This window comes from Poromitra crassiceps, assembly GCF_964638095.1.
Source record: "Poromitra crassiceps genome assembly, chromosome: 2".
In the NCBI taxonomy this organism is placed as follows: domain Eukaryota; kingdom Metazoa; phylum Chordata; class Actinopteri; order Beryciformes; family Melamphaidae; genus Poromitra; species Poromitra crassiceps.
This window is the reverse complement of record NC_139624.1, coordinates 71,211,390-71,236,209: the sequence shown is the minus strand read 5'-3', so window position 1 is coordinate 71,236,209 and position 24,820 is coordinate 71,211,390. Positions and strand designations below refer to the sequence as shown.

Genomic DNA, 24,820 nt, shown 5'->3' with positions numbered 1-24,820 from the left:
TTACCAAATCTGGTGCTTTTATTACCAAATGCAAAATTATAGTGGTTATCTGGTGGCCATTTTGAAATAAATGGTTGCCACGGGCGACAGATTACAAATCCATGATGGCTCCATATCCAAATATTTTTTGATTGCCTTTGGCTACATGTGTACCAAGTTTAGTGCTTCTTTCACAAAGTGCACAATCATTTTGCTAATCTGCCCCACTAATGGGAAAATAGATTGCAGAAGAAAATCTCTGGTACAGTGCTGAAGCAGGAAGTGACGTTCACTTTGCCTCTCTATTGAACGGAGCCCTTCCGTCTGTGGATGTGCCGTCTGTGAGGCTGCACACACAGGATTTGCCCAAATAAGCCGTAAATAATAAGCCGTAAATAGCTCTGAGATTGAACGTGCAATTGTGTGTATATATAATAATTCTAGTGCACTTGTTTAGTCCTGGTATCTCTGCAGCACTACCGGTAAAGATGGCACCTTGGGCAGCTTTAAGTCCAACTGGGACCCGAGAAATTGTCCAGCAACTGGTAGAGAGAATAGAAGGTATCTGCTCGAGAGACGAAATAAACTAAAATTACCATCCCGACTTCTCTCATTGCATCTGGTAATGAGCATCACAATACAGGTCAAAGTGTATGAAGTAAAAATCCAAGTAATTTGATGTTGAAAATGAACAAGCCTTCCAGCACATAAGTCTTTCAGCAGAGCTGTTTGTTCCAGCTCACTTATTGTATTAAGACAATAATTTTGGGCACAGCGCACAGATGCCACATTAAAGAAAACCACTAATCTGAAAAGTCTGGAAATCCTAAAGACAAAGCTTTGCAGGAGTGAGATGGCTGTAGGGGCTACCTATCCTTTAAACCATGGAGATCTGCTCTGGAGATAATCGTGCATGCATCATAAGTGTGGAGGTGTGGGAGCCTACAGAGAGAGGCTTGCTGCCAATAGAAAAGGGCCCAGCTGCCATACAGCATGTCCGCTGAACACCAGCCAAAATCCCCTGGAAATATAAATAAACTCACAATAAAATCACAACGCCACTGCCTTGTATGATACATATGGCATTGCATCACTCTAATTATCTAATTTCTACCATAAAAATGCACAGTTTTCCCCCCTGACAGACTTTATGATGGCAACACCCACACAAGGGCGAGAAGAATTTGATTAAAACGTATCATTTAACGCGTACAAAGGAAACTGTCGAGGAATTTGCCGGGATTTGGGAATTGCTCCGGCTATTGCTTTAGGAAAAGTATATCTGTCTTTATTGGGCAATTATCACCTAAAGGAGGTGGTAGCAGCAGGGGGCGCCCTGTCCAACTAATGATAACCATTAAGAGTGTTGACTTTCCGACATCTCCAAACTTTTTAGTGCCCCCAAAGCAGGGCAATCTACAATACAAGGCATTCTTTCTACGTTACAGTACGGACAACTACAAGCGATGAAATGCCTTATTGAGAATAAAGCACCACATTCAAAACCTAGAACAGGTTCCATAGCAATAACAAGTGCAGTAACGACTCACAAGTCAAGAGACGACCTTTGACCCTTTCCCATCCAATAAAAATAACATTTTATGTTCTAATTTATTATGAGATATACGTTATGATACAACAAGCACAGCGGCATATAATACATAATTATACCGGTCAATAAAAGAATAGAAATACCATCTGGCACGGCGCCTGAGTTCTATCTCATACTGTATGACGTCAACCATTGTTTGTCCAAAGAAGTGACTCAACTCATAAAAGCATATTACATTTTGTTTTCCGTGCCAGTGAGAGTCTCTGGTCCACGAGGCCCCTGAAGGACCAGTTAAACTAATAAGCTATTAGGGGGAACAAATTGCATTAGTCTTTCAAAGAGGGGCCAAACACATGCAATTAAAGAGAAAACAAGCACATTAGCTACAGTAGGTGACAGAAGACGTTCGCACTTGCCGTGTGTCCATATGGGACACATTAGTAGCTTTGCTCTTTAGTGTGCCAGACAGCACTCAACCTATACAGCAGAGGGGGGGGGGGGGGCGATAGAGTGCTTAGATCCCTGGTACAAGCAGACACAGACTTAAGGAGCCCCTGTAGCTGTGAAAGTCAGCGCTAAATCAAACAGGGAAATCAAATCTTAGCGGGACGCTCCACTAATTCAGCTCAAATCAGTGAGAGAAAAAAAGAGCTTTCTGTTATTGCCGTCAAACGTCCGCTCCTAACAGCCCAGTTTGACACATTTTTTCATTTGGAACATTTGAATCAAATATAATAATATGCGTCAAACGGGACAGTTTGCCAAATCATGAAAATGAGGGGGGAAAGCGAGCCAATTTAATTCCATAATACCGTCGAGCTCGTCTCGTTTTCTAGATGGAGGCTCCATCCAGCATTTTGGCTGAATCCATTGAACTTCCGACTGCAGGCTTTGATTGAACAGGGCCCGCAGTCTCTAAAGGTCTGCTCCCAGTTAGTCTGGAGCCTCTCTGCATCTGCTGCACACGCGGAGCAAACCAAATCCAAACCCCTTTCTTTGCGTAAAAAGCAGTAAAAAAAAAAAACGCCTTTCCCAACACTTAGTTTGGGTAATTATAAGAAAGGTATCGGGGGGGGGGGGGGGGGGGTAATTATACAAAAGGTACCGGCGTCTTGGCCGACTGCTTTATTAACAGCATGTGAATGTCTGCCAGTGTCTGAGTCTGTGCTGTGTGCAGCAGTCACGGCCTCTATAGGTTTTTTCCACCCTAGCATGTGAAGCTATCACGCCATCCAAGCCATAGAACAAAAGAGTGTATACTCCTATAACCCAGAACTATTTGCCTCTATTGTATCAAACGTCTCAATTAGGCTGACTTGTAATTGTGCCACTAGATATTCTTTTCATTGCTGCTTTTCAGATTGCACACAAGTGCCCCGAGAGGACAGCTAGAGTGATACAGGGAGATGTCTAATTAGGGGTATCACTCCTTCAGCACTATCAACTGTTGTGTAAGCTGAAATGCATCCGTACAGATGGATGGGTTGGTTGCTGCTCGGGTCTTGTCCTAATAACAAGACGCTGGAGGTGCTTGGAGCTCTCTGTCTCTGTGACAATGGAGGCTGCAGAGGAGAAAGCCACGTGGTAACTGATGGGAGTCAAGTGATCGTGATTGTTTGCTTGATGGATGTGGGGAGGGACACTTACGGCGCCTGACACTTGAGACGCAGCCTCGCATTCCTGGCCCCGTCCCACCACTGTGTCCACCCCGGGCAATGGACCTGCTCCAGACAACACATAAACACACACACACACATACACACACGAGCACACACACATGCGCACACACACACGCACACACACGCACACACAGACAGACACACACGCGCACACGCACGCGCGCACACACACACACATAGAGGGAGGGAGAGAGAGAGAGAAAGAGTGAGAGAGTAGAAAATAACAACACAGAAGCAAAGAAAGAGGTAAGAATGAAATGTTTTGAACTTGTGACAGGGACTGGTCATTTGTCCGTTTTTATATAGAGTATGAAAGTGCAGATTTTAAGCTTTGCGTCATACGTTGAAATCTGAAAATAGTTGAAGAAGATATGCTTATTTGAATGTTTGTACTCCTACTAAAATTCTGATAAAATAGGCCGGAAAGCTATGTTGCCCTGAACAAACTTGGTTTGCCCTGAACAAGCTTAGTTTGCGAACAAATGAAAAGTATTTTGTGATCCTAAAAAAAAACTACAACCTTTTATGTTGATTTGTGCGATTTCACAGTCACATAGCCTACTTGTTAGCGCTTTCACCAGACCGTGTCACATTAGTGTAACTGACAGGAGATGTCAGGTTAGTGTAACTCACAGGAGATGTCAGGTTAGTGTAACTCACAGGAGATGTCAGGTTAGTGTAACTCAGAGGAGATGTCAGGTTAGTGTAACTCACAGGAGATGTCAGGTTAGTGTAACTCAGAGGAGATGTCAGGTTAGTGTAACTCACAGGAGATGTCAGGTTAGTGTAACTCACAGGAGATGTCAGGTTAGTGTAACTCAGAGGAGATGTCAGGTTAGTGTAACTCACAGGAGACGTCAGGTTAGTGTAACTCAGAGGAGATGTCAGGTTAGTGTAAATCACAGGAGATGTCAGGTTAGTGTAACTCACAGGAGATGTCAGGTTAGTGTAACTCACAGGAGATGTCAGGTTAGTATAACTCAGAGGAGATGTCAGGTTAGTGTAACTCACAGGAGATGTCAGGTTAGTGTAACTCACAGGAGACGTCAGGTTAGTGTAACTCACAGGAGATGTCAGGTTAGTGTAACTCACAGGAGATGTCAGGTTAGTGTAACTCACAGGAGATGTCAGGTTAGTGTAACTCACAGGAAACATCAGGTTAGTGTAACTCACAGGAGATGTCAGGTTTGTGTCACTCAGTGTAACTCACAGGAGATGTCAGGTTAGTGTAACTCACAGGAGATGTCAGGTTAGTGTAACTCAGTAGATGTCAGGTTAGTGTAACTCACAGGAGATGTCAGGTTAGTGTAACTCAGTAGATGTCAGGTTAGTGTAACTCACAGGAGATGTCAGGTTAGTGTAACTCAGTAGATGTCAGGTTAGTGTAACTCACAGGAGATGTCAGGTTAGTGTAACTCACAGGAGACGTCAGGTTAGTGTAACTCACAGGAGATGTCAGGTTAGTGTAACTCACAGGAGATGTCAGGTTAGTGTAACTCACAGGAGATGTCAGGTTAGTGTAACTCACAGGAGATGTCAGGTTAGTGTAACTCACAGGAGATGTCAGGTTAGTGTAACTCACAGGAGATGTCAGGTTAGTGTAACTCACAGGAGACGTCAGGTTAGTGTAACTCACAGGAGATGTCAGGTTAGTGTAACTCACAGGAAACATCAGGTTAGTGTAACTCACAGGAGATGTCAGGTTAGTGTAACTCACAGGAGATGTCAGGTTAGTGTAACTCACAGGAGATGTCAGGTTAGTCTAACTCATAGGAGACGTCAGGTTAGTGTAACTCACAGGAGATGTCAGGTTAGTGTAACTCACAGGAGATGTCAGGTTAGTGTAACTCACAGGAGATGTCAGGTTAGTGTAACTCAGTAGATGTCAGGTTAGTGTAACTGACAGGATATGTCAGGTTAGTGTAACCCAGTAGATGTCAGGTTAGTGTAACTGACAGGATATGTCAGGTTAGTGTAACTCACAGGAGACGTCAGGTTAGTGTAACTCACAGGAGATGTCAGGTTAGTGTAACTCAGTAGATGTCAGGTTAGTGTAACTCACAGGAGATGTCAGGTTAGTGTAACTCACAGGAGATGTCAGGTTAGTGTAACTCAGTAGATGTCAGGTTAGTGTAACTCACAGGAGACGTCAGGTTAGTGTAACTCACAGGAGACGTCAGGTTAGTGTAACTCAGTAGATGTCAGGTTAGTGTAACTCACAGGAGATGTCAGGTTAGTGTAACTCACAGGAGATGTCAGGTTAGTGTAACTCACAGGAGATGTCAGGTTAGTGTAACTCACAGGAGATGTCAGGTTAGTGTAACTCACAGGAGATGTCAGGTTAGTGTAACTCACAGGAGATGTCAGGTTAGTGTAACTCAGTAGATGTCAGGTTAGTGTAACTCACAGGAGATGTCAGGTTAGTGTAACTCAGTAGATGTCAGGTTAGTGTAACTTACAGGAGATGTCAGTTTAGTGTAACTCACAGGAGATGTCAGGTTAGTGTAACTCACAGGAGATGTCAGGTTTGTGTCACTCAGTGTAACTCACAGGAGATGTCAGGTTAGTGTAACTCACAGGAGACATCAGGTTAGTGTAACTCAGTAGATGTCAGGTTAGTGTAACTTACAGGAGATGTCAGTTTAGTGTGACTCACAGGAGATGTCAGGTTAGTGTAACTCACAGGAGATGTCAGGTTAGTGTAACTTACAGGAGATGTCAGTTTAGTGTAACTCACAGGAGATGTCAGGTTAGTCTAACTCACAGGAGATGTCAGGTTTGTGTCACTCAGTGTAACTCACAGGAGATGTCAGGTTAGTGTAACTCACAGGAGATGTCAAGTTTGTGTAACTCACAGGAGATGTCAGGTTAGTGTAACTCACAGGAGATGTCAGGTTAGTGTAACTCACAGGAGATGTCAGGTTAGTGTAACTCACAGGAGATGTCAGGTTAGTGTAACTCACAGGAGATGTCAGGTTAGTGTAACTCACAGGATATGTCAGGTTAGTGTAACTCACAGGAGATGTCAGGTTAGTGTAACTCACAGGAGACGTCAGGTTAGTGTAACTCACAGGAGACGTCAGGTTAGTGTAACTCACAGGAGATGTCAGGTTAGTGTAACTCACAGGAGATGTCAGGTTAGTGTAACTCAGAGGAGATGTCAGGTTAGTGTAACTCACAGGAGATGTCAGGTTAGTGTAACTCACAGGAGATGTCAGGTTAGTGTAACTCACAGGAGATGTCAGGTTAGTGTAACTCACAGGAGATGTCAGGTTAGTATAACTCACAGGAGATGTCAGGTTAGTGTAACTCACAGGAGATGTCAGGTACAGCTTGCTCTGCGATGTGAGGCCTGTACTCCTCTTCAGCTCTGCTGTTTGACAGACTTTCCCCCTGCAACCTGGAGACAACACATAACACACAGTGTTGTCGGCAATGGAGCGCACTTAAATAATCTCTGAAATCTGCATTTTTCCACCACACCATGACGCATGTTTGGAAACTGAACGTCAGATGATGAAAAGACAGTAAATCTCTATCAGTCAGGAGGTGATGAGACAAAGAGGAAGTGTTCTGTGGCTTTATCATCTCTACTTCAGCCAATAGGGGCACTGGCATCTGGGACGGTACCGAGGTACGGAGAACATAGGGGACCGATTATGAGCAGAAACCCTATCGCTTCATCACGGCTTCTCATCCCTCTGAAATGAAATCTGAAATGGGCCTTCCTGCAGTATATTGCGTTCATATGAAACCAAAGTAATACACTTACAGAAATCTGCTCTGTGCATGGATCATTCCTTTCAGCAGCAACTAGACCCTCTGCTTACCGAAAAAGAAAAAAAAAAGAAATTGCCACACACAGATCCCCTTAAGTCCCCCCCCCCCCTTAAATCATACAGTTGCTGTTCTTTATCATGAGGCTCCAAGCCCCTATAGGCTTCTGTAAGCTATCAGTTTGGCTGTCTCCTTCAGGCCCCTCAAAAGATTGAAGGTTGTCTCAGATATGAAAGTACACTGTGGGTGAAAGACAAACAGCTATTGGAATGCTTTTTCAGTGGGAACGCTAAGTACCACGCTGTGCTCCGCGTCCTGTGGTCCAACTGAGATGAATAGGCTCCACGTGGCTTCTGCGCTGCATCTCTGCTAGCTCGTCTGCTGCAAACTAATTAATGCAACAGCAAACGAGTCGACGGTAACGCTGTAAAATGCGCGGCATTTATTTTTCTACAGCGTATATTTAACCACTGTAAATCATACCGCATATTATATGTAATTACACACTACTTTAGCTCCAGATTCTTTCGCTGCATGCTATTTCCATGTCATCAGAGCGGCCATTAGGCGAAGACAAAAGCAAGCAATCCATAGGGTTTTATGGTGCGGCTGCATTCCGCCCCTAGCCGCAGAGCTCTTGATTTTTTACCTCTATGGCGACGCTAAAACAGAAGACGTCTTTTCAAAGTATATTTGATTTCTCCTCCAGCACCCCCCCCCCCCCCCCTCTCTCTGTCTCTCTCTTTATAAGACCATTAAAACGTCCCAGAGATGACTATCACCAGCCCTTCCCCTTCTCTGACTGAAATCTGCTCATAGCCACAAGTCCCGACTACCATTCCCTCAGGACATTCCAGATATGAAAACAATTAATTTAATGAGAACGACAAGACCCACAGAGGTCTGCGGAGATCTCTCCATTTCCTAGGACTGCACCAGCAGCGACTTCTCCGGACTGCGTCGGGGCGGGGGGGGGGGGGGGGGGATCTGGGACGCGTTTGCACACGGGAGGTTTCTGCGGCAGGAGCAACTAGTCATAAAAGGGAGTGCTGGGAGTGTATGAAGGAGGTGGGTGAAGGCTGGTGTAACCGCAGCTCGAGCCCCGGAGACAGGGACATGCCCACAACACACAGGCCACACTGCACTTTACACTTCAAGCCACCAGCAGAGAGCCAGAGGAAGCAGCCTGTTTCCTGACCTGCCACTGCTGGTTAGGAGCCACACACAGGCTGACTGGACCCCAGAGGCCGGGCCCGGCCCGGCCGCCGAGGTGTCCACATTGTGTGGACGGAAAGGAGGGGCAGGACAATGGCCAAGGAAGTGACAAGGCTGGGATCAGTTTCACTTTCAGGTCAATCAGTTCAAACAACTGTAAAGTGATACTGTGATACTCTACATAAAGAATGAACTTTCAGTTATTTCATTCATAAGATCATATATATATGAATAATATATATATGAATCTATTTTACAAAAAGATTTTTAAATAAACCCCATTAGCATTCACTGCTGCTCGACCCTGCTGTCTAAGATGGCACAGTCTTACTACACCCATTTAGCACTGGGCAATATATCAATATTATATCGATCATGATATGAGACGATCGTCTTAGATTTTGGATATCATAATCGCCTCATGATTATGGCATAAGTGTTGTCTTATCCTGGTTTAAAGGCTGCATTGCAGTAAAGTGATGTAATTTTCGGAACTTACCAGACTGTTATGAACATTTAGCCCACTTCGTAGAATATATACAGTATCGTGTAACGCCATCCAGCCTCAAAATACTGAGCTATGATTTTGGGTCCATATGGGCCAGCCCTACACATTTAAACAGTAGTGTGTTGCATTCTCCTTCTCCTACAACCGTTTTGCTCAATGCGATATAACTGTATCGCTGAAGTCCATCAGTTCATCCAAATCAATTCATTGACATGACTGGTTTCAATGGCCTGTGCAACACACCAGGCGGATCTTGAACACAGCTCGGCCTGAGTCATGGCACACAGGACTTAGTAATGTTCAGGAATGCTGTTGGAAATGAATAAAGGGCCGGTAAGGAGGAACAGGGAGTTGTCGCCTTCACGCTGTGGGTGTGAACATGAGCGTCACCTGCTCCTTGGCTTTTGAGTGCTACATGGTGAGGGCTGTCACCTGCTCCTTGGCTTTTGGGTGCTACATGGCGAGGGCTGTCACCTGCTCCTTGGCTTTTGGGTGCTACATGGTGAGGGCTGTCACCTGCTCCTTGGCTTTTGGGTGCTACATGGTGAGGGCTGTCACCTGCCCCTTGGCTTTTGGGTGCTACATGGTGAGGGCTGTCACCTGCCCCTTGGCTTTTGGGTGCTACATGGTGAGGGCTGTCACCTGCCCCTTGGCTTTTGGGTGCTACATGGTGAGGGCTGTCACCTGCCCCTTGGCTTTTGAGTGCTACATGGTGAGGGCTGTCACCTGCCCCTTGGCTTTTGGGTGCTACATGGTGAGGGCTGTCACCTGCCCCTTGGCTTTTGAGTGCTACATGGTGAGGGCTGTCACCTGCTCCTTGGCTTTTGGGTGCTACATGGTGAGGGCTGTCACCTGCCCCTTGGCTTTTGGGTGCTACATGGTGAGGGCTGTCACCTGCTCCTTGGCTTTTGGGTGCTACATGGCGAGGGCTGTCACCTGCTCCTTGGCTTTTGGGTGCTACATGGTGAGGGCTGTCACCTGCCCCTTGGCTTTTGGGTGCTACATGGTGAGGGCTGTCACCTGCTCCTTGGCTTTTGGGTGCTACATGGTGAGGGCTGTCACCTGCTCCTTGGCTTTTGGGTGCTACATGGTGAGGGCTGTCACCTGCTCCTTGGCTTTTGGGTGCTACATGGTGAGGGCTGTCACCAGCTCCTTGGTTTTTGGGTGCTACATGGTGAGGGCTGTCACCTGCTCCTTGGCTTTTGAGTGCTACATGGTGAGGGCTGTCACCTGCTCCTTTGCTTTTGGGTGCTACATGGTGAGGGCTGTCACCTGCTCCTTGGCTTTTGGGTGTTACATGGCGAGGGCTGTCACCAGCTCCTTGGCTTTTGGGTGCTACATGGTGAGGGCTGTCACCAGCTCCTTGGTTTTTTAGGTGTTACATGGCGAGGGCTGTCACCAGCTCCTTGGCTTTTGGGTGCTACATGGTGAGGGCTGTCACCTGCTCCTTGGTTTTTTAGGTGTTACATGGCGAGGGCTGTCACCTGCTCCTTGGCTTTTGGGTGCTACATGGTGAGGGCTGTCACCAGCTCCTTGGCTTTTGGGTGCTACATGGTGAATGCTGTCACCTGCTCCTTGGCTTTTGGGTGCTACATGGTGAGGGCTGTCACCTGTTCCTTGGCTTTTGAGTGCTACATGGTGAGGGCTGTCACCTGTTCCTTGGCTTTTGAGTGCTACATGGTGAGGGCTGTCACCTGCTCCTTGGCTTTTGGGTGTTACATGACGAGGGCTGTCACCTGCTCCTTGGCTTTTGAGTGCTACATGGTGAGGGCTGTCACCTGCTCCTTGGCTTTTGAGTGCTACATGGCGAGGGCTGTCACCTGCTCCTTGGCTTTGGGTGCTACATGGTAGGGATGGGCATTTATAGCAAAAACACTATTCGAAATTCGCTGGCCAAAGTCGACTTTTAATCGAAATTCGAAAAAAAAAAAAAAAATGTAAAAAAAAAAAAAATGTTTTTTTTTTTTTGTGTGAGTGAAATCTTGCATTGTCTCCCCTGATTCTAAAGCCCTTTTCCCACATGCGCTTTGTACCGCAAAATGACCGGAACGTGGTGTAATGCCTGCATGTGGGAAAGGCGCCGTGCCGGTATAAGCGCGACCCCGTCGCCCCCGACATTTCACCAGTTTCGATCCAGTCAGAAGAGCGGTATGCTCTTAAGGGGACGCAAGTGGAAACGGGTCCAGTCATTTTCCGCGACAGCGGTCCTTCAATCATGGGCGAAGTGTAGCCTACACACGTTGCTTAATGTTCCAGCGGGCATAATCTAATCATTCGCGCACATTAAAGCAAACTGGCGAAATGATCTTGTGATAGCCTAATAAGAGCAGTATGTCAGCTTGCTGATTTCCGAAGGCAACCCCGGACACATCAAACGAAGCCAGTCTGTAAAAAGTGCTTCAACGCGACGCAGGTGAACGGATAAACATCGAACCAGCAACTATTTCTCTCAGACACGGATCCTAACTTCTTCAAAGTGTATCATCTAATCATTCGCGCACATCAAAGCAAACTACTTCCACATTTCGCTTTGCATTTGCTTTCTCTACATACATAGGCTACAAGCGTTGGGCAGCTTGCCTTGCAAGCCTCTGCCATTCTCGCTTTGTCTGTCCTGTGTCAGGCTGTTGCGAAGTACGAGGACTGAGTGAAGTTTTGCCGACCCCCCAAATAAGCTCCCCCCTCCCCCTCCCCCTGTCCCCCAACATACCGGCTATTTGACGACTAGATTCCCATATGCGTGCGCTAAGGTGTGAAGGGAAATTCAGGGAAATGTCCGATATTGACTTACAGGTAATTTTCCGGTACGCATGTGGGAAAAGGGCTTTAGTCTAAGGCTTTATTAACTCATTGAGTGCCAGCCACTTTTGGAGAACGGACGCTCCCAGTGCCAGAGTTTCAGAGCGTTTTCAGTGATTTCTCGAGGCCCACAGAATATTGTGTGATACTACTATGTAAACACTGAACATGCACAAAGAACAATGAGACTCTTCTATCATCTGCAAAAAAAAGTTTATTGATCCCATTTTCCGTTCTTTAGTTATGAGCCGGAGAAGATAGCTTGATTTAACCAAAAACAGCCATTTTTTTCTAGAAGCTGAGATAATGAGCCTTTTGTGAAATTAAACATTTCAAGCACATCACTGACTTTGAAGCTAATATTTTCTAATGTAGTCACACCTCAAAAATAATTTCCTTCAATAAAACAGTGAAGGCCAGGGAATTTTGTTTGGCAGAATAATATTTTTTAGCTGCAACCAGCAGCGCTGGCCCCTGCGTGCGCTGCTGGTTGCAGCTTCTTGCTGGTCTTGATTTGCTGCTGGTGGGCATCGGATATTCTGGCTTGCGTTTGCCAATCCTGTCCTGCTGTCTGGGTCTGTCTGGGTCAGTGTTGTGTGCTGCTCTGCGTGCCCCCCCCCCCCCCCCCCCCCGCCTCAACTGCACACTCCTCCTCCGTATGGGAGTGTCTCTGGTGGCTTTCTGCTGCGTTTGCTGTGCACAGTGAAGGGTGCGCGACATCCAGCTTTTTTACAGCGTTCCGCGTGTGTTTGTCACCGGCTCCCATGCTTCCAGTTGAGAATAATAACAACTCCACGGCTGATCATGCGGATGTGCTGTCGCAACGGACACGGAGGGGCTCAATTGTGGCAGCAGATTGGCTGCTGCAGGCACAGCTAACGTTATGCTTCATGCATATCGATGCATACGGATGCGATGCGATTTCCGTTTCCCCAACGACTTCTTCTTTGTTTTTTCCTCGCCTTTCTGTAATCTGGAGAGCACTGTCGCCACCTAATGGGTCACTAAAATAGCTTTTACACATTCAACAGCCACCATACTTTCACAGGAGATGGATCTGGCTTTGATGCACGTCCCACCGTCAAAAAACGCAATTGACGAACATACTCGTCCTTGGCACTCTACGTTACTAAACCAATTGACGAACATACTCGTCCATGGCACTCAATGAGTTAATTAATAGAAAAAGCTTCTGCTGTGGATTTTTTAGCTCAAACAAGCATTGCACCACTGAAGTAAAGAACATGTTACATGACATTGACATTTTCGAAAATAAAAAACAGTTTTGACAATCATGAGTGGTTCATTAAATATTTAGTAGGCTCAGGTCTGAGTGCCAAAGGGGTGCCAAAGTCACCCCCTCTCCCTCTTCATGGGATTTCATCCGCCATTCATTTTTCCATAAACTTTGCTTAAAATGCTTATAAAAATTGTTTTACTTGCTCAAACCAAGCGATTCGACTATACTTAGAATCAGGGGAGACAATGCAACATTTCACTCACAAAAAAAGAAAAGAAAAAAAAAAACTTTTTTCGAATTTCGACTTTCAATAATAAAAGTCGACCTTGATAATAACAACGATTATTCGAAAATTCGAAATCCGATGCCCATCCCTACTACATGGTGAGGGCTGTCACCTGCTCCTTGGCTTTTGGGTGCTACATGGTGAGGGCTGCAGCTCGCTCTCAGTGAATGCAGTGTACGTGCTTTGGAACAAGAGTCCTGGGACACCACTGACCCACCAGAATTCCCATGCAGAAGAAAAGGAGATGAATAGTGGTGTGTTTGCCTGAGGGGCGACGGGTATGTGAGGAATGCTTGTCCGAATTTTGGCAGAGTCCACAGGTCCAGGCAGGGCCAAGCAGCGCGCTAAAGCCCTCTGCTGCTATTGTTGTGAGAGTCATATGATATTAGACAGAATCCCATTGATCTATTGGGACCTTAATTTTGCACCCTAGGTGGTGACTATATAAAAAAAACTTTAGCTAAAACTAAAAGCTGGCAGAGACACAGAGAGACAGGGTTCCACACCTTCTTAAACATCAAATTCAAGGACTTTTCAAGGACTTTCCAGGCCCAAATCCCTCAAATTCAAGGACCCAACACGGCATAGTTTGAGACACGCACGCACCTGACCATTGCACTTTCTCAAGGCAGGTGGTGCGTGAAACGACGACGCACAAACGGCAGGAGACACATGCAGACAGCGGAACATAATAACGTAAAGTCCAAAAGAAAACATAAAAAATTTGATTTCTATTCTTGCACAAAATATATAAATTCAAGCACTTTCAATGACGCATCTATTTATGTCTATTTTCAAAAACGAGAGAGAGAGAGAGAGATTTCTCACTCTCAAAGGCTTTGAAGGACCCGTGAGAAGCGAGGACAGAGGAAACGTGGGTGCAAGGTCACATGTGTACAGTAGTACTGTCTGCACATGGTGCCTCAGATGCTGCTTGTCTCAAAGTAGGTTTAAGGCTCGGCCCCATAGAGGGCCAGCTTTCATAGGTGCTTCTGGGAATCCCATCAAGGTCGAGTGTTAACGCGCACACGGCGTGAAGCCTTTGTCAAGGTCGCCCCCTTCTCCATGCTGCTCCCTCACCTCTGACCTCTGCCTTTACTACCTTCTGTTCACAGGAGCGCTCCTCCCTCACAAGCACACACACGCTTGCATGCGTGGCGTGCATGCGTGCGTGCGATTAAGCGCAACTTCTGATTTGAGCATTCTCTCCAGAGCAGCACACAAGGCATAGCATGTGTGCAACACTTCTCCAGCTTAGCGATCTGTTTATGGCCCTTCCACTCACCAACAATGAGAAATGAGTATTGAAGACCAAGGGCTCCTTGGCCAGTAAAACTTGGGAAGGATTTGGTGGTCAGGTTAAAGAGGACGAAGCAGGAATTTGGCCTCCACCAAAGAGAGAAAGACGGAGAGGGAGAACAGATGTCTGACATTTCAGTCAAGAGACACTCGGTGCACCAGCCAAAACTCACTCCACATACAGATGCGCCTCTCTCCACTGATCCAACCAGGGGCCTGCAGTGATAAGCCGGAGATATAAACTATTCACCTTCAACATCTCGCTGATATAAGCGCCCACCTAAAAACCCGGCGATACCATTCATCCTCCTTGCAAATGCTCGCGGACCCTCTCGATGTGCGTGTGCGTCGAGTCGAAACCGATAAGCGCCGTGAATGAAACCAAGAGTACGAAACAAACAAATTCCAAAAGCCCCAAACAGAGGAGGCCATGCAGGCAGACGTGTGCCTGGCGTCTCCTCGGCCAGATACCCGTTTATCTGTCCCTGGCATCAGGCGGAGAGAGTCCTGCCCACACCTGCCTGAGGTGGTATCACACCCAGCATCCAGACGTGTTGTGAGCGCTGCGCCCATGCTGCGGATCAGGTGAACAGGAAACGTGTCGGAAGAGAAAGGAGGCGATAAAGACAGAGAAAAGAGGGCTGATAATGGAGACGGGTATATCCGTATAGCACCGGAATGCACTTAGGATATGATACGATTCTCCGTGCTTGATCTGAAGGTATGTAGAGTACAGTACGTCTTCCCCATGTACACGGATACAGATGCAGAGAGAGTGAGTGAGTGAGTGAGTGAGTGTGTGTGTGTGTGTGTGTGTGTGTGCGTGTGCTTGTGCGTGCGCGTGTGCGTGCGTGCGCGCGTCGGCGTGCACACGTGTTGGAGGTGGGGGCGGTCACGGATGGGGCTACTATTTTACCATAAGCTAGTCTTTCTTTGAATGCCAATCTTTTCTAAACCTGATCCAGATCAGGCTGATAAACACTGTGGCAGCTGTTGGGGCCACTGACACATTTAAATCCAACACCTCTACCAGGGCACCAGGCACCATCATAAGGGAGGTGAGGAGGAGCGGGTGCTTGGCAGGCGAGCGGCGTGCATTTACCTGGCACACCTGGAGCAGATGTTGAGCGTCACCTTGGCTTGCGGCTCGGCGTGATAGGAGCTGCGTCCCTGGCTGAACTTGCTGCCGGACGGCGCCAGGCCCGTCACGCCCTCCATGCGCAGGTCGTCCAGATCCTCTGAGAGAGGGAGAGAAGAGGAAGAAGCAGCAGAGGGGTGGAGGGAGGGAGAGAGAGAGAGACAGAGAGAGAGAGAGAGAGAGAGAGAGAGAGAGAGGGGACGTTCATTAATCACACTCGACTCTGTGCTTTTGTCAATATGAGCGCCGGGCGATGACAGCCAGCTCAGAGCCAAGGCAGCACGCATGGACATCACAGTAAATAAACATGCTGAACCCAACCCAGCCCCTGCTGCTGTGCTCGCTCTCTCTCTCTCACACACACACACACACACACAGAACACACAAACACATAGAACACACACACACACAGAACACAAAAAAAGAGACATTGTTGCGCATCAACAACACGCACAACTGTTTGATGTGAGCAGAGATGTCAGCGGCACATGGTGACAGCAGAGCAACAGGAAGGGGACGCTAACAAGCCGGGGACGCACGGGACAAAGAACAATGAAGCCGGCCAGGGACGACAAGTGGAGAGAGAGAGAGAGAGAGAGAGAGAGTGAGAGAGAGAGAGAGAGAGAGAGAGAGGGAGAGAGAGAGAGACAGAGAGAGAGAGAGAGAGAGGGAGAGAGAGAGAGAGTGGCAAGCTGGAGCGATGCATTCGTCTGATCTCTCCCTGTGTCCTCTCAAGAGCACAAATCCTCTGTCTTCGCACAAACACACACACACACACACACACCCTCTTCCCTACACACACAGACACACACACCCTCTTCCCCCTGACTCAGTACACACACACACACACACACACACACACACACACACACACACACACACACACACACACACACACACACACACACACACACACACACACTGTCCTTTTCCATCTTTGCCAACATGCAACAGTTCTTCTTAGGTCTAATGTTTGGTCCTGATCCATGGCTAAACATGACTATGATCAGGTATCGTATCATAGAATGGAATGTTCAGCGTGAAGCTGCAGTAAACCAGTGGTTTTCAACATGGGGTCCGGGGACCACCAGGGATGCTTGAGGAAGGGTCCCCAGAAAATCCATGAATTGTTAAACCTCAGCACAATTTACAATAAGTTTGTGAATGTAGAAGAATAAGTATTTCCGTCATAGTTCACTGTTATCTGTCTACCTGCAGTACAGGTAGTAAAGGAATTCTGGACAAAATCATATTTAACAATAAAATATATTCTGGGTTTGAGAGACAAAATTACATCAAATGGGGGTCTGTGTTTTTTCTTCTTCATGTGTATGTATATATATATATATATATATATATATATATATATATATATATATATATATATATATATATATATAAATATATATGTATATATATATATATATATATATATATATATATATATATATATATATATATACTGTATATATATATATATATATATATATATTAGAACAGTACACGAACAGGCTCAGACACAGGAAAAGGAAAGAAAGAAAAAAACAACTGAAATATACATCATCAACATTCAACATTAGAGGGTAGTGCTACCAGCCGCATAAGGTGCTTATGTGTTTCTAAGAGATATTGTGCATAGGATCCTACACAAGGTGTCCATAAGAAACCAGCTGGATGAGCCGTCTGTCGCCCCTAACCTCAGTCACTAGTCATTCTTAACCTTATCAAAGTAAGTCAAAAACGGGTCCCAGATAGTTGAGAATCTTCTAAGTGAGCTGGCTCTCAGGAACCTGAGTCTCTCCGTCTCTATAACAGAGATCATGTCCATCAGCCACATGTAACAGGTTTGGTGGTGTTGTGTAGCTTCTGTTATTAGCCTCCTGGATAGCCAGCTAACATGACAGACTCAAGCCATGGCAGTTGTGGGATTTCACACACGTACTGTTTATTTACCACTTGTCGACCATTGTTGCACAGCTGTAGGGGAAGTTCAGAGAGGACTCCGAGCAGCTGAAGATGGCGAGCGGGGTTATTTCGTAGGCCTTAGAGTACAAAATCAAATATTTTGGCCCAGAGTCCCGTTAGTGAAGGGCAGAACCAGAAGGCATGGGGGTGCGTGGTTTTTAATGTTGACCACTTTAGGGTCCCTGATGTGAAAAAGGTTGAGAGAGTCACTGCAGCAGACAACAGAGACGCAGCAATAGCGTGACAGCAAAAAGAGAAAGCATAATTACTGCCAATAGCAAGGCTCCAGGAGTTTTGATGAAAGAACAGCACTAAAGTAGAATGATATGAGTCAATGTTTTCTGTTTAACAGCACAGAGCAGCAATAGTTCCTTCAATATAGCGGAGGATCAAAGCAGGGAGTGTGAATCAGCCAGAAAGCTTTGGTTTGGAGTTCATCCTCCAGAGATAAAACATATTGCAGCACTTTATGGTGTTATGAGAATGAATCGTGGATGTCTGGACTCTCTCACTAGCTTAAGTGAGGTGGTCAAGCTTTCTAAAAACACGGTGAATTTATAGAACATCTTGACCGGTCACACACACACACACACACACACACACACACACACACACACACACACACACACACACACACACACACACACACACACACACACACACACACACACACACACCATAACATATTCTCCTCCTCATCTCCAGAGGAATTTAAGAAGTCAACGCCAACGAACGCGAGCGAGGGTCACTTTCAGGACACGTTTTCTCACCTCTCTCTCGCCGCCATTGTTTCCGCACATACCCATAACGCGGCAGTGTGTGTGTGTGCGTGTGTGTGTGTGTGTGTGTGTGTGTGTGCCTAGTAGTCACACGAAACCAACATTGATACTTTTCTCCTCCAGATCGCGTTACGCAGCCGCTGGTTCGGGGGAGAAAAAGCAGGCCTTCGCACCTTGAAAGGAGAGAAGCCGTGACAAATCAGCGGGAGTAGAGGTGACACACAGCTTCATGAGAACTCTCTCCCACCATCCATCAGCGTGGCACGGGGCCACCATCTCTCACCTGGCCTCCTCCAAACACTCTCCTTCGGGTGTCAGCCCATCGTTCTGACGTAAGAGGGTATATATACACGCGGCGACCCACCACCCTGCCAGAAAACACAACGCTCCAACCGATACGTGACTGAAACACATGACTCTGTTTAGCATCGCTGTTGTTCAGGCTAATTGATTCTTAGCTCAGACTTTCCACAAGCAGTTATAATAAAAGCAGAATGATTATAGCTAAATGCATACAGTCACGGCGTTCTCACGTTATGATGATCATTGACATCAATCATGTCCCTCACATAGGATCTGGGCTGGGCAGCGGTCTGAGGGGGAGCATTGTGTTGGGCGTGTGTGGAGAAGAAGGACAGTTACATTCCAGTAATACCCTTAAGCAGGGTGATATTAAATGTCCCATTCATCATGGTATGCAATGGAGGGGGGGTGGGGGAGGGAGAGGGCCACGAGCGATTTGGGCAATTTGCCGGCCGTGGGAAACCGTTCAAGTTCAGGGCCCTCACCTTCTCCTCTCTCTCTCCTCTTCCTCCGTCCCCTCTTCGTCTTCTCATTCTAAAGCCTTTTTCCCCTTTTTTGGGCTACAGCTAATGTGGCGCGCCAGATTGTCTTTGGGTCACAGCCTAAGATACAAATCATGACGTGACACTTGGAAACGTTCACTCGTGAGGCTGCGGCGTTCACAGGAACACCGACAGAATAACAGCGGCCCGGCTCTGACCCAGCAAGAGAACATGACCTCAGTACACGCAGCTGCCTGTCCGTCACCTCGGCTCCCCCCCCGCTTTGTCACCTCGGCTCCTCGTTCCCCCACACAGAGGGAGAGAACGACCTGAACACGTTGCTGATCCCAGATACACGCAGGTCACCAAGGTCAACAATGAGCTCTGTGGGGAGCGCACATCCCACACAGGTAGGACATTAGTCTGCTGTGTCAAAAGGAAATGCAACGCAGGCTTAAAACAGTTAGCAAAGCGTGACGATACATGCTAAAGCAAGCAGTTCTGCCCTTGCGTCAGTGTCTCTGGTAGAGTTTGTGTGTGTGTGTGTGTGTGTGTGTGTGTGTGTGTGTGTGTGTGTGTGTGTGCGTATGTATGTATGTGTGTATGTGTGTGTGTTCTTGTACAGCTATCTTAGTGAGCTTTTTTTTTTTATATATATTTTATTTTGCAATTAAAAATGTTCAGAACACAGAAAAATGAACGAACTCAGATACAGGAAAAGAAAAGAAAAGAAAGAAAAAAAAACATACATACACTCCAAAATTACAACACAGTGCCACCAGTTACATACAGAGCTTATGTGCTTGTAAAAAAAACAGTACTGGTACCAGTACCAGTACCAGTCAAATATTTTGGCCCAGAATACGGTCAGTAAAGGGCAGGACCAGAAGGCATGAGACAGAGTGCCCTCAAACACCTGTCACACATGTGGTCTTGTGCAACTTCTGCTTAGAATAGTGAAGACGGTGAGTGACTTTAAATTGGATCAGCTGGTGTCTACTGTTAACTGAGCCAAGTTGTATCACAGACAGAGAGAATCAATTTGAGTATTATATAGACCTGGAAAGTGAGGACATTAGGAAAGTGAGGACATTTTGGCCGGGTCTCACTGTCTCACACACCTTCAAAGGGCTGTTTGAAGGGTAACACTTGGTTTTAAGGGTTGCGTGAGGATTGGGTTAGGCATTTAGTTGAGGTTAGGGTTAAGCCTCCAACTGCTCCGGCGTAGCTGCTTGGTGGCCGACAGTAGAGACCTGTGGCTGCACTGAGCAAAAAAAAGGCTGAATTGGCTTTTTATGTAGGTTTAAATCTGCTTGTCTCGCCAGCCATGCACCAGCTCTCTGGAGCCAGGAGCGGACTTTAAGACTGGGAGCGCAGACGTTCATCTGTGCGACAGCAGTCTGAGCCTCGGCCATGACAGCGCTCCACACGGCCGAACCCTGCTTATTATGACTCTGCTGCCCCTGCTGCTGCGGAGGGAGAGGTGACGCATCTCCGTGTCGACAGCACACTGTCTCTGACCAGGGTTTGTGTATGAAGTGCTAAGAAGTGGTGAATATGATTTTTAATTAATTAAATAATAAATATTATTGAAATCGCAATAAGGCCAACTGCAATATCCAAGTTGTAGAAGCTGCAATTTTTTTTACAAAGGTAAAACATAGCATTAAATGAAGCATGGTGGTGCTACAAAGGCCCGGCCTACAAATTATATTCTCCAGACATAAGGGAGCATGCTTGACCCCAGTCAAAATCACATCATCATTTATATTTTTGGTTTTCAGTGAAAACAAACTGCAAAAATGACAAGTCCCACTAAAATTGTGACTCATATCACAATCGCAATATCTGTCAAAATAATCACAATATGATTTCCATTTTGCATAACCTTCAGCCCTAATACTAATGCAATTGCAATTACAAATGAATGACCCCCCCCCCTTCTTTCTTTTTCTAAGATGGTTTTTGTGGACAGTACAGTTGAGAGAGAGAGACAGGAAGAGGGGAAGAGAGAGAGAAAGCGGGTGCATGTGAAAAAGGTCCAAGGCTGGACTCGAACCCGCAGACCACCGAACTGCTGGGAGTGCTTTTAAATCCACATCAATATTCTGATATTGCTCAACACTCGTAGCTGTATCCCCATGATTAGAGGCCTGAAAATGATAGCTGGAATTGTTTAATATTAGCCAGGATACTGAGGTTCCTGCGGTCTCCCTAAGCTCTGTTTCCATGCTGATATTTGGAAATATTATGTTAATTCAAGTAAACAGTGATATATGAGAACAGGATATGAAGATGCGTGTAAGCAGCTTATCCTGATTATGATCTTAACTGGGATATTAAATGGGGAATACGCACTTATTACTAAATAGGCCGTATGTTTGGCATCTCTTTTCTCGTTGTCTCTGTGTTCATGAGAGAGCAGGAACCTGCTTAGTCAAACACACATGACTGAGTCGTGCAATCATCTCCAGGTTCACACACAATGCAGCCCAGCCGTAGCCCCCCCCCCCCCCCCCCGGCCCCCCTAACACAATACCACCATGATAAGTTTACAGTGTATCTCCCCTGAGAGCAGTTTACCCTGGGACCATAACAGCCTCCCAGGCCTCCTGTCTAGACACAACAAACGTCTGTCCGCACTCGCCCGTTTGTTAGCCCCGTCACACGTTTCCACTCCACTCCCCCGGGCCACCGGGGGGCAGCCATGCCCAACGATGAGACACGGCAGATAAATAAAATGGCTCTCTGCACTGTGGATGGGAGGGGAGGGGGGGGTACAGGGGTGTTGGGGGGGGGGATCTGAGGGGGGAAATGGAAACTATTTGAGCGATGCAATCCCAACAAAAGGGCCCAGGCGACGAGGAATTCCGCGCTGCAATCACTCACTCACTCACGCCAAAAAAGCCGGAGCGGAGCGGGGCTGCGCGCACACACAGATCAAGTGTTTGTGCGCTCCTCCCTCCCTCTCTCCCTCCCTCCCCCCAAGTTTTTCCATGTCATTTAATGTTGTTTAGATAGCGACCGACTGACTGGCTCTCGGCTGCTCCTCGCGCCGCTAAAAACAGAGCTGAAGTCATAATTAGCGCTCGCGCCTCACAAATTACTTAATATACACCTTCTTAGACGATGCGTTGACAGATGTACGGGGTGGAATCATCTCACCACGCTACCCCACACATGGAGAGAGAGAGAGAGGGCACGCACCGTGCACGCACGCACGCACGCACACTTAATCAACATCATCATCTCCAGCGCCATTTCATCAAGTGCTGCGAGTTATTTGTCTCTCATCTGAGTGGAATCATTGCATTTCCATGCTTTTTATGAGTGATAAAAGCGTTTGGGGCGGGCGAGCTGCGGCTTGGTGTCTGGGAGGTCACTGCAGAACAGGCGCAGCAGTGACGACGTCTCGCCGCAAAAACATTCGCCTCTAATTAATAGGCCGTAAAGTGATAGATGCCCTGCTGCAACAAGCTGGCCCTCTCTCTCAGACGCACGCAGACAGACAGACAGACAGACAGACGTGCCACACAGGGGCACCACCACATGTGTTTAGCAACATACTCAGACTGTCGTACGGCACGGATAAAAAGGCGCACGTGGCACGCCGTCGGGCCCCCGGCACGCACTCATACTGTGACACTTGCAGACCCCACACTCTCGCTGCCTTCACACGTACAGCGCAAGCATTTGTGTTTCATTAAAGCCGCCCTCCACACAGCACAAAGCACCCTCCACTCGGTGGTTAGTCGTCACACAGACTCTTTTGATGTGAGTGGGGGCAGAGACGCATTTGTTTGGCTTGGTAATAAAAACAATATTTCAACTTACATTTCATAATTATGTCTCGGCTTTCAATGGCACCCCCAACAACCCCCAGCCCCACCCCCAGCGTGCCCCGGCACCCCTGCCCGCCCGCCCGCCCGCCTGCCTCTGCCCTGCCTGCCTCTGCCCTGCCTGCCTCTGCCCTGCCCTGCCTGTCAGCCTCCAGAAAGCTCACATCTCGGAGTGTGGCAGTAAAACTGTGATGGGAATCAGATGGAGACAGGGTCACATCACAGCTCTGAGGCCTGTGGAAAGTCTTATCACAGACCTTGGTGCAAACCTCCTTTTAACTCACTTTCTAACCACAAATGCTGCAGAGATTACCCATGCCACTACAGACATGGCACGTGGCTTAGGGGCTGTACTACAGTCATTGAGTGGGAGTTGTTTTGACTGTGGAAATTTCAAAATGCCGATAAAAACCGTGAGTGTTTGAATGATACTTTGAAACTATGAATTTGATGGTTGAGAAAGTATGTGTTGCAGCAATGTAGCATGGAAGACAGCCAGGCTCAAGGCTGCCATCTACAGTTCAAAAAAGATGGTTAATAAAATAATCAATTCATCCAGAACACAGACGTGCGGACATTTCAAGAAGAGCACTTTAACGGAGGCTGTGTGGAGTAGTAGAGTGTATATAAAAAAAAATCACAGATAAAATAATCTGTGTTGGATTGACGGAACGATGTACAGGAGGAGCAATTATCTCCTTTGAGCTGATATTTCTATTCATACATATTTTTTGATTGTGGAGGTTTACGTTTTACCCACGTGTTTGTGATAAACACATAGATACAGTAACACAAACATCACAACAGCACACAGACAGAGATGCAGCTGCACACGCACACATATGTGCATTCAGTCTCACACACACACACACACACACACACACACACACACACACACACACACACACACACACACACACACACACACACACACACACACACACACAGACAACTGATTACACACAACTGATTACACAGCAAAACCACAAAGTCATCAAGACTATAACTCACTCCAACCACGGCTGTGTGTTTGTGTTGAATCTCCATCTCCAAGCAGACAGGAGCCTATCAGACGACCAGAGACATACCTGAGAGGTGAGACTGTTTTCTTTATCACTACAAAACACACACAACTGTCAGTCTACTGTCTGCACACATAACCATTTTGGAGGTCTTGATATAGGCTACAGATTACTCCATAATGACACAATGCATCTATTCACACAAGTCCTTTACCCATTGAGTGTATATCTACATGTATGAGTTCTAGACAATGCCGCTATCTATAGATGTCATCCTTGTGGGGCTATCTGACATCTTTTGCTTCTGTCTGTCTACAGTAGCCACAATACAGCATCATTTCCTCCATTCAGATTCTTTGAATGGGCTTTCTTCATTCACTTTCTTTCAGATAATCTTCGCAGTTGATGGAAATGGCGTATGCAGCAATCTTCCGCTGGTAGATATACTTGTTGGTATCAAGCCATACTCTACATAATAATGACTCCTGCCAGATTTATGCTATGATCACTGCAGTTTGCTTGCTTATTGCTAACTGCTTCCAGTAATACCACGGGAATACTGTGGCGGTAATACTGTGGCAATTTGCTTCTCGATTAACTTATCCATCTGCACCATGGAGACTTTTACAAGCATCAAATTGGGAGCAGTTAGTCTTTTTACTGGGGACATTCTTCTCACCATCAGACCTTCAGCCGTTCCAAGCCTGTACGTTATGTGAAAGATTTAGTGGGAAGCAACGTTCACTATTAGCGCGCATGTTTTCATCCCCCGCCTTCTCCTCTCCTCTCCTCTGGACCGCGATGATACTGCTGCGTTGTTGTTTGTTTGCGTTGTTGCCAGGGCAACTGTTGTATATACTGTATCTTGGGTTGGTTGGGCAAGGCAGAAGGGGGCAATGGGGGTGAGGAGAGTGCAAAGGTGGGGGTGGATGGGGGTGCTGCTGGCGTCAGGAAGTGA

The 24,820-nt window shown here is 46.8% G+C and overlaps 1 protein-coding gene across 1 annotated transcript in view; it reads right to left on the bottom strand.

The window, feature by feature from the left end:
• The window catches only part of cUnh8orf34 (chromosome Un C8orf34 homolog), a gene marked incomplete at both ends in the record, with an annotated part of 154,815 nt that overhangs the window by 40,603 nt on the left and 89,392 nt on the right, over positions 1–24,820 (bottom strand). Inside the window, 3 exons of the mRNA XM_083662925.1 lie at positions 3,179–3,252; positions 6,525–6,610; positions 15,437–15,572. Coding sequence (XP_083519051.1) covers positions 3,179–3,252; positions 6,525–6,610; positions 15,437–15,572 — 296 coding nt within the window. The remainder of the gene's footprint in view (positions 1–3,178; positions 3,253–6,524; positions 6,611–15,436; positions 15,573–24,820) is intronic.